Raw genomic sequence first — 9995 nt, 5'->3', positions numbered from 1 at the left:
TTTCCTGCCCACATCAGCCTCGTCGCCCTCTTGGTCATCCCCAAGCATGAACTGACGCTCATCCCCCGTCGTCGGCCCCAGCCCTGGCCTCACAGCAGCTCTCGGTGTCGTAGAGGACGACAATGCAGATGATGGGAGAGGTTGTCGTTGTCTTGGAGGTGGAGGTGATTTAGGTGGAGGCGACTTGGATGTGGTATACGACAGTGACTGGGCTGCAATAGCAGCGTTCACCTGTGTCTGGTGTGACACAGGGTTGGTTTCTGGTTTTCGTGAGAAGCTGCTGCCCCGCATCTGTAATTGAGGTCGGACGAAACCACCTGCGCCCGCTGCACCTCCTAGCCCCTGTCCTACGGGAGCGGGCCCAATAACGTCCACTGGATCGATGTTTGTCCCTTGTGCTTGTGCGTGATGGCTAACGGGGTTTGGTGTTACGATGCTGTTTGCTGAGAATGGGAGCACCGATGATGATGAAGTGGAAATGGGGCCAGGACGATTGTGTCCACCACCACCAATGTCTAGCCCAGCGATGATGTCGCTGATCCAAATCCATGCTTCGCTCCCGTGGTACTTCATGCTCTCCACAGAAAATTGGGGTATTTGATCGAAGCCGCGGAGCTGGAGGACGTAACAATTGTAAAGTGTGCCCAGGACAGTATAGGTCATAAGGAGGACGAGGAAACTAAGCCTGTTGTAAGTTACTTGGTATTGATATGAGGCAGAGATACGCACATGACTGCTGTGATTGCGATGAAACCCCAGAACCCACCGCTTTCGCTGGTTGGGCAAGCTAACTGTGAGTAGAGTTTGTTAGCTTCAACAGGATTGATAAAGTCGAATCGGCTTACATGGGTTCTCCATTCAATCATGTACCCGCAACCAATTTCATCACTACCAGGAGGCAGCTGTGCTACAAGGAGGGGTTCTCCTGACCCAAAGACGGACAAGTCGCATATGAAGTCAATGACTGCTGAGGCCCGGACGTCCGTAGGTTTTTCGTCTTTCGTTGTGCAATGTGAGCCTTCTGAGATGGTGATGCGGGGTTTGGAGTCGAATACACTGAGTGTGGTGTTAACCTTTCTGTCGGGTCAAAAGTATACATGAGTTTCCGTTTTCAACGACAGTAAGACTGTAACTGACCCGAGAGCAAAGTCGCCATGGCCTCTCCGTATGAAAGCAGCGACGTCCGCTTGGGCTATACTTGATAAATCAGGAAAACGTTACGTCATCAAACGAGAATACTTCCCGGGAAGCAGACCGTCCTCAAAGTCGATTACCACGCAATGACATTGTCGAGAATATGGCTATCGAAAAAACTTGATAAAGGGGAGATGGCGCCAGATCGAGTCGAGGAGATCGAGGATGACAGAAGGCAGCAAAATATGCGAGCAAGCTGCATGATTGAGTCATCAATGCATCACCCATGATGCTACCGCACTGTGGGCAGTAGATGCACCCAACTACGGTGTGACATCACTGATTCCGGCTTTTCGGCGCTTGGATACGGTGCACATGCTCAAGTGTGGAGGTTCGCTTCGAAATCAACACTTGGAACAAGCGACTGCAGATACACTGATCTGAGTACACCCAATCTGACTGCTAGCCCAAGCACCACATCCGAGTGTCTCTGCATTATTGCAATCTTCAACGTCCGAATCCAGCGCCGCCACCGCTAGCATAGCTGTGGAATTACGAGACCAAGATTTGGAGGATGAAGTCCATTCTGCTCGCATGTCAGCTGGGGATGAGGAGTTTCGAGGGGTTGGCAGGCCAAGTGTGTTCAAACCCTTCTTACGGTTCACAGGCTCAGCGCTCATCTTTGGAAGGGTTCGGGCAAAGGCCGTCTTTTCTGAGGTGCGTTGCAATTTCCTTTTCATAGTTGTTTGGTCTTTTTATTCACTCTGTCAGGCAGGTCATCCTCCAGGCGTTGACAACGACGATCAACCACAAGCACCAGCACCATCACATTCACTCGTTATCCGTGCAGTAACTCCTCCATACGCCGCATGGCCAGCTCAGCCTACCACTTGGTTCCAGGCGGAAGAGCCGTCGCAAACTTGTATCTACGTGCCGTTGCTCGTCGTCGTCAATGGCGTCCTCAAGAACTGCGCAACATCTCACGCATCCACGAGGCTGCTTGAAAAAGGTTGGTAAATGTTTGTAATTCTGGTGTTCACGGTTACTTACACCTTAAAAGGGCGCCCTTTTCTTTCGTCCCCAAGGCCAATGAACTACATGATCGTAGCTTTGAGGCCCGTAGTGATCATTCAAACAGGGGCGGTGTGAAGCGCCACGTGAAGTTCTGTTGAATCATGAAGTGGGTCATGTATTGCTAACCTACGGAGGCGTGCTCACATACTTTCATCGTAAGGGCCAACATACAACAAAGGTCGTGGCGCACCTGAAATCGACATTTCCGCAGCCTCCAAGAGCAACGTGTCTGGTGTAGGTCAGACAGTGTCGCAGAGTGCCCAACTTCCGCCATCTTCCACCGATTACCTTTACCTCAATGCGACCCCGCAAGAGTGACAAAATTTGAACACTCGGAATCCTTGAGCGAATACGTATGCTGTGTGAGTGCTCCCCCTTGCGTTTGGATAAGCTTATATTTATTTGATGCACCAGGCAACAGTCGGTGTTTGGCATCAGGATCCTTTTCGGCGATATGTTCCAAGGTTCTTGGGGCAACTACGAGAAACTTGGTATGTCTTTGTGCTCGTAGTCCGTATGTTTGATGACATCTTTGTACGCAGGTTTTGTATATTGGTGGGATCCCATCGGTAGGTTGGACGGGTTAGACAGGATTCCTATGCACCGGGTTGGAGCTGCTGCTGTCGGCCCCGACCAGGGCTCAAGTGGCAATGGTGTCTGGCAGAGGTTGAACACATGTCGATTGTTTTCAACCTGACTATTTCACGTGAGCGGTGAGTTTGACTCCCTTACTAATTCGCGTTGCTGTCTAATTTCTTTATAGTACTAGGGTGGATGCTAGCCGCGTTGTGCTCCTTGCTATCGCCTGTAAGGGATCATGCCAATCTCACGCCGTGCTGTTGTACAATAGCGCTCGCCCATCAAAACCAACCAGTCCTCGCTGCCTTTCAGAACATATCCCATTGTCAGATCTCCCACTCACTCGTTAACCATGGCCATCCTTGTCTTCTTATGCCAGGCTTTGTCATATACATATTGTTTCCCTGCTCAATTGGTCCTCGTCCCCCCCTGTGGAGACATGCATGTTTTGGTCATGTACCCATTCGTGCCACCTTCCATAGTCCACATCCGGACCTTTCGCACTCTGTCACTCCTCGTTCATCCAACGTGGAGCCCCTGCTCAGGCAAAGCAAATCTCTTTCACGTGAATATGCCGGGGGAGCAAGTTTTAGGGGTTTCGTACATTATGAGTAATAGGACTAAATTGAAACTTAGCAATCAGCCTCTGAGAGATCCGAATAGTCATCTACCCACCTAGCCTGACTCCTGTATGACAGTTAAACCTATTTCCTCAACCGCCAACACCATGCTGTGCACCACAAATAAAGTTGCGTTCAAAAGGTCACGTGAGTATGACATACTAGGTATTCAATGGCGCGGTCACGGGGTCGCTCAGCGCTCACACATCTCTCCGTCCTACGCTCAACGACGGCAGCGCCTCGTCGTTCCATGGCCAAGGATCGCAAAAAAGAGAACAAGAGGCTTTTGCAAGAGCTCGAGAAAACAAAAGGCCTACTTGGTGTGTTGTGCTGCCGACATCTGCACTGTTCTTACGCGTTCATAGCTGCTGAAAAGGCGAGCAAGGCTAATGCTCATTCAAATTCAGTACCAAGGCCTCGAGGAGCTGCTGGTAGGAGGATTGGAACATTATACAAGAGGCCATGGGCTTAGATGAGAATGGTGGACGATATCTTCGGCTCACAGTGAGTGCCTACCACCTGTTTGATGCATATATGCGCTATTAATAGTTGAATTTTTGCAGCGCTTGGCTATAAGATACATTACGGAGCATCTTTCAAGTTTCTATAAGGTGATGGAAGCAAAAGCTGGGGTTAGTTGAGAGAGTCATCCATGGCCACCTGGTGCGTATTTACCGGCACTAATGAAGTTACTAAGGCATACAGTTTCTTTTGTTTCTTAGATTCAAAACGACATCAAGCTTCTTTGTAGGATCCGTCGTAGTCGGCCAACTGACGACATGATACAGCAATACCTACTGAATTGCCGAGATCGCCAACGTCGTGATGTCAAGGCGGAGAAGCAAGAGGATGATGACGATGAAGATGAGTTTATGGGTGGCTGTGACGATCGTAGATGGGGATTCTGAAGAAGATGAGGGTAGTCCCGCATCGACGAAGGGGAAGGGAGTGCAAATAGTAGAGAGCAAGGAAAGTGGTGAGGAGGGACCGGTTGATATGAAGGGGGAGGGGAAGTTGATGGTTGCAAAGAGGAACGGGAAGAAGAGGGTGGCCAGGGAGGAAAGCAACGAAGAAGAATCTGCGGATGTGAAGGGGAAGGGGAAGAAGAGGGCGACTAGGGATGAAAGTGACGAAGGCAGAGTCCACGGTTACAAAGGGTAAAGGGAAGAAAATAGTGGATGACGAAGAAATTGGAGGGGGGGATTCAGATGAGGATGATTTGGAAACAGAGGAACCAAGGCGGAAAGTCCGAGCTTCAAACTTCAAAGACAAGGTAAGTTGAGGTGCTCTCCGGGCTGCCACTCTCATATATGCATCTAGTTATCAACCAAAAAAGCGGTTCCAAAGAGGCAAATTGTTGAAGAGGCCGTCCGAAATGCAAAAGTTGGGCGAGCGTTTCAATTTTAACCAAATGTCATGCTCGCGACACCTGCTAATGATCAATTTCAGATGATCCATCAATGGTAAAATTGAGGACGAGATTCTTGATGATCTTCATCACAAGAACATGGCGAAGCAATCATCGGGCACCAGGGTACGTCATTTACAACTTTGAACACCTTCACGGCTGAGATTAATGTTACTTGGACGCTCCGACATGAAATGCCAACCAGTATTGTCCCATGGCGACATGAGAAGGTGCGACGCCATCTTTTTATTAGCTATATACGTCGGCTCCGGGCTAGCACAGTGCACAGAAACATCAAGCGGTATGTCGCCCATCTCCGGACAATTCCTTACGCCCCGCGGTAAGCTTTGCAACGCCGCATTCTGTATCATTTTCACCACCATCCACAGCAACCACCACAGAGAAACGCGACTCCGGGCCCATCAAAACCCCGTGATGTTTGGACGGTCGTTACGCTTGCCGAATACCCATCTGTAAGTGATTTTTCATGTTTAACTTATGTGCATGTTATGCCACAAAATATAGCCTTCACACCAAGCGCCGCCGCCAAGGACTACACGCCGCCGACGCACACGCAAAACTTGAATCGCTAACTGTTGACTTCAATGACCTGATGAGTACTTTGTCGCACTTCACTGGATGCTCTCCTCTCATTACTTCGAAATCTCTCTTAGTATTGCTTCTCTGTACTACTGATGGACTTGATACAAGTGGTACATTTCTAGATCCTTTGTTACTTGTACGTTCCTGTGCTTAAAATCACTGTATATACCCCAAATGAATGTTGAATCACATTCTAAATTGGTGCATGTTAATACACCTGAATTGAGTGAAACGACACTGATTCCATGGTGCTATTTTGGGCTGATCAGTGCTTAAAACACCACGGATTCACTGTTTTTGGAGTTAGTGCTTCACTCGATCCAAGTGACAAACACACCATAGGTGAGTGCTTGGTCACTTGGCTCAAGTGTATCTGATACACTCAGGTGAAGTGCAAACGCTTCCCACAGTGACCGATGCTGCTCCCTCCACCCGATGCACTCGTGGTGCTGCCACCTCTGCCTTTGATGCTCCCCTCCACCAATGGCGCCATGCCTCTCACCCATGATGCCTCTCCAGTGCGCTGGTAACAATGTGGATAATAACGGCTCTGACTCTGTGACCCCTCCAATGACTTTCGGTCTTGTGAGAGACTGTGCGCCAACGTCGGCTACTTGCTTGCTTCTAAATCCGGAACAAGAACAAGACAGACTCCATTTTGCCATACTTCCTTCCCAAGCGAAGGGCACCACCAATATTCTGTTCATAATCACCCCCAAGTCATGTTGTCTCTTCCTAGTCTCGTCTCGATGTTGTGTCTTCCATGGGTCTCGGTGGGTTCTACAAGCTACCCTGTCCAAGGGGCTAATCAAACCCACATTGTTCTCACAGCATGCAATTTGTTTACAACATAGGCAACAAGTTCAGGGAATATCGTCGAGTTCAAGCTCTTCCTGGGACATTCCAAATTGCTCTCCATCCCATCTACGTGCCCTTTGCTGCTCCACTCTTCTTCATCCAGATTTCCTTGGGCTAGCCCGGCATCCTCTGCATGGGAACACCTTGCCCTACTGGCGTCAGAAAGACCAAGTACGTGGTCGAGTGATAGCTGTGAGTGCATGTCAGATTAGAACCATTTCCGCCTTTAAGGTTAATTTTCTTAACATAGGCAGTTACAGCCAGGATATTGCATCGAGGTCAACATCTCCCTGGAAATACTCGGATCGCTCACCTTCATCTGCGTGCTCTCCGCTGTCATACTCTTCATCGAACAGTAACCCACCAGCCGCTTCTTCTTCGCCTAGGACCCAGTCTCCTGCACTACAAGCGTCAGAACGACCAACAAAGCTGGGTAGTGCTTCCGTTGATGCAAGAACTGTGCGGTCAGGCGATGGCTGTGAGTACAGCCGGATCAGAGTCGTACCTACTTTGGAAGTGATTTTCTTATTATAGGGTGGTGGCAGTTGGGGAACAACATCACCATTCCAGAACATCCCATGTTTCTCTCCATACCCACCTATGCACCCTTCATTGCCACACCCTTTTGGGCCAACCTTCCGTCGAAAGTTCTGTCGTCTTCTTGTACCGCCCAAGCCGTGGATACTTCTTCATATGAGTGCAGGCCAACACATCGAACACTAGGCCACTCCTGGGAGCATCGAGCTGCCCAGCTATCAGATTCACGGCTTTTTGAAAACACACCAACACAAAATTATGGCAGAGATCTTACAGGCGGAGATCCCACTGGTCATTCACTGATTCATCCACCAAAGCATTCAATTCCTCTTCTGTCAATCTTGATAGGGACGCTTCTTGGACATTTGTAGATACCCAGAATGAACCCCGCTGTCACTCATTTGCCACTGGGACTCCCAGATCCTTTGGTGTAGTAGGTCTCAAGAGCGACTCAGCTCAACAAAACTCAGAGTGTCTTTTGTCCGATAGAGCTACTAGTAGTTCTTCACTTCACGCTGGTCCAAAAGCATTAGGCAAAATCATTGGAACATTGCCTAGCAACGGTTCAACTTCTCCACCGAATCATTAGTAATGGATGCTGTTGAAACTTGATCCCACTCAATGACCCTGTAGAGCCGCCAGTCGCACGGCAATGTTGTCCAACTTCTACTCGCATTCAAGGTATCACAGGCCAGTGTTGGACTCACGAAACTAAGTTGTGGCAGGCTCTTGCCCCCCTAGCAACCCTCCTATGATGTTTGAGGCGAACCCTCACTGACTCGTCGTCCATGAGGCCCCTCAAAAACCTTCGCATCTCACAAATCACACACAGCCTGTAACATGGCTTTGAAGCATTTTCGGTGCTCCGTTTCTTGCTTTTCCTTATCTTCGCCACATCAAAAACCCCTCCAGTTTTCTACTTCTGGCATGTGGGCCATTGCTTCCGAGCATTACAACTCGATGAGTCCCTTAAATAGAAAACTATGATGTGTGGCTGGATTCTGCAGTGGTTGTTCTTCGTTAATAGCAATATTTACAATATTTGCGTATCTGCGTATCCCGTCGACCAGGGAAGAGGTCTCAATCAACGAGGAAGACCAAGTGGTAAATACGCTAAACCAGTAGTAAGAAAGAGAATCCATGTAAGTGGCCTCGCGATCCTTGGCCCGGGAAACCGCTGAACCCAGATGGACCTCCATGGAAATGGGAAAACAGTTCCGCAAGGTCCATATGACCCATACTGCCCTACTTCCTGTACCACCCTCATTCATCCCATCTTCGTCTTCTCCCATATCATACCGATCACGGCGTTGAGGGTCGGACTCGGGGGCAGGCGTTCGCCTCCACAACAAGCTTTGAACTTCTCTTCGTTGCCAACCTATTGTCGTCAAGACATGTCAGCTGGACTGGAGGAAAAGAAAGAGTATGTCACATACCTTATCCGGATATCTGGAATCAGGGTGATCGTCAGATTTCAAGCTGTGATGATGGAGTCAAGCTCTCCTGTCTAAAAGCTTTCTTGATCTCAATCTCCGTGCATTCCCTTGTCAACCACAAGATTTTGTAGTAATCCTTCATCTTACTCCTCTTCAGCGCCGCCTCTGCCTTCTTCAGATCAACTTTGAGCGCAAGAACGTCAACCTCAGAAGCACTGCCCTCTGTAGTGACGTGTTTTACGGCGGATTTGAATTCGGCAGAGGCGTCATACTTCTTGAGGTGAAGGTTGATCCGTGCTCTGGTACGAAGCGCTGTGAAGGATTTGGGTGAGATGGATAGCGAGGTATCCATATTGGCAACCAGGGCTTCCATGTGTCTCTCAGCCAGCTAGAAATACCCTCGTGAGTGGAAGGGGAGAAAGACACGCAAGGCTTCAAAGGGTTTGTAACGCAATTCCACAGCAAGGTAGCGCGGATCTGGCACCTGTGCCTTCCTCCTCCAATGAGCCGATGCAGTATATAGCGAGGTAACTTGTGAAGACGAAAGACGCAAGAGTCACCTACTCATCCAGAGTTTCCGAGTACAATCGTGCAGCTTGGCCTGTTTGAAAACCACGTTCCCCTCCTCCTTCAGCCGCTCCACGTCTTTGGCACGGTTGCGTAGTGACTTCTGGATCTGCTGATGGCCAGAATCAAGATGGCATGTGTGTCAGCACTTGGGGTAGCCTGCAGTGGGGAACAGCATTAGTCCTCAAAGACCCAGGACATCGGGTGAATTAGGGAGGTCTTATCAGTGCCCCCCCTAATTCCTGCAGGAATCCGGTCATTCCTGCGGATTCCAGTGGATTCCGGAGGAATAAAATTTGGCAGGGAGGCCTGCAATTTTTTCATTCCGGTGCCTTATCATTCCGGCGGAATTTGGGCATTCCGGAATTGACACCGGAATGTTCCGCGGAATCCACAGGAACGGAACACAACGGAACGGAATGCAATGGATTTGTTTGGATGTATTGTTTGTTTATTTCACTTGTGTTACCAAACAAAGCCAACATTCATTCCTTCCCATCCCCCACCATCACGTTTCTCCTCCGCCCCCTTCTGACCGCCCATCTAGGATGACGACCACGACAACCACAACGGCGGCACATGACCCGTTAACGGGCATGTAACAACGAGACGACCAGGCGAGCACGTTGTGGCAACGAGGCAAACGAAGGCGTGGCAGAGAGACGACGACAAACCACGACATTGGTTCATCGTCATTCATCCTCTTTGCAACCCTGTGAGTCCCCTTGCCGCTTTCTCATTGCTGACGGGTTTTTCAAGTGCAACGTCGCCCATGGCGACGAAATCATCTACATCCAACTAACAACAGACACGACGACCACCCACTGCTCAGGAAAACACCCCACCACCCTCGAAAACACCCCAGCTTCCACGAAAACGACACGCCGCCCACGAATCAATGCCCAGCGCCCATCTACACTGCCAGCGGACATAGAAACAGCCCACCACACTCACGAAAACACCCTAGCGCACACGACAACCCCATGCCACCCATGAAACGACGCCCAGCACCCATCTTACACCGCCATCGCACACGAAACAACGCCCAGCATACACGAAAACCCCACGCCGCTTAGGGTTAGGGTTAGGGTTAGGTTAGGGTTAGGGTTAGGTTAGGGTTAGGGTTAGGGGTTAGGGTTAGGGTTAGGGTTAGGGTTAGGGTTAGGGTTAGGGTTAGGG

General features: G+C 49.7%; 5 protein-coding genes across 5 annotated transcripts in view; 4 read left to right on the top strand and 1 right to left on the bottom strand.

Annotated features, from left to right (window-relative positions):
- Positions 1–1728: 1728 nt before the first annotated feature.
- Positions 1729–2283, top strand: LACBIDRAFT_312960 (uncharacterized protein; the record flags this gene model as incomplete). The annotated part of the gene is made up of 3 exons (XM_001888544.1): positions 1729–1851; positions 1906–2143; positions 2195–2283. The coding sequence occupies 3 exons, from the start codon at positions 1729–1731 to the stop codon at positions 2281–2283; spliced, it is 450 nt and encodes a 149-aa protein (XP_001888579.1).
- Positions 2284–2309: 26 nt separating this feature from the next.
- Positions 2310–5400, top strand: LACBIDRAFT_333829 (uncharacterized protein; the record flags this gene model as incomplete). Its single annotated transcript, XM_001888543.1, is given in 19 exon segments — positions 2310–2314; positions 2420–2570; positions 2630–2699; positions 2720–2742; positions 2782–2921; positions 2972–3015; positions 3486–3554; positions 3605–3727; positions 3773–3838; positions 3880–3911; positions 3971–4039; positions 4130–4298; positions 4318–4564; positions 4637–4680; positions 4857–4941; positions 5021–5045; positions 5093–5155; positions 5205–5288; positions 5341–5400. 19 exon segments carry the CDS (start codon positions 2310–2312, stop codon positions 5398–5400), a joined length of 1569 nt encoding a protein of 522 aa, XP_001888578.1.
- A 434-nt stretch (positions 5401–5834) lies between these two features.
- LACBIDRAFT_333828 (uncharacterized protein) lies at positions 5835–7184 on the top strand (the record flags this gene model as incomplete). Its single annotated transcript, XM_001888542.1, has 5 exons — positions 5835–5936; positions 6158–6191; positions 6286–6468; positions 6527–6754; positions 6811–7184. 5 exons carry the CDS (start codon positions 5835–5837, stop codon positions 7182–7184), a joined length of 921 nt encoding a protein of 306 aa, XP_001888577.1.
- Positions 7185–8280: 1096 nt separating this feature from the next.
- Positions 8281–8622, bottom strand: LACBIDRAFT_312956 (uncharacterized protein; the record flags this gene model as incomplete). The annotated part of the gene is made up of 1 exon (XM_001888501.1): positions 8281–8622. The coding sequence occupies one exon, from the start codon at positions 8620–8622 to the stop codon at positions 8281–8283; it is 342 nt and encodes a 113-aa protein (XP_001888536.1).
- Positions 8623–8946: 324 nt separating this feature from the next.
- Positions 8947–9995, top strand: part of LACBIDRAFT_333826 (uncharacterized protein) — a gene marked incomplete at both ends in the record, with an annotated part of 1884 nt that continues 835 nt past the window's right edge. Inside the window, 2 exons of the mRNA XM_001888541.1 lie at positions 8947–8953; positions 9434–9531. Coding sequence (XP_001888576.1) covers positions 8947–8953; positions 9434–9531 — 105 coding nt within the window. The remainder of the gene's footprint in view (positions 8954–9433; positions 9532–9995) is intronic.

This window comes from Laccaria bicolor, genomic scaffold (genome assembly GCF_000143565.1).
Source record: "Laccaria bicolor S238N-H82 LACBIscaffold_56 genomic scaffold, whole genome shotgun sequence".
Lineage (NCBI taxonomy): Eukaryota > Fungi > Basidiomycota > Agaricomycetes > Agaricales > Hydnangiaceae > Laccaria > Laccaria bicolor.
The sequence above is the reverse complement of the archived record's forward strand: the minus strand, read 5'-3'. Positions and strand labels throughout refer to the sequence as shown.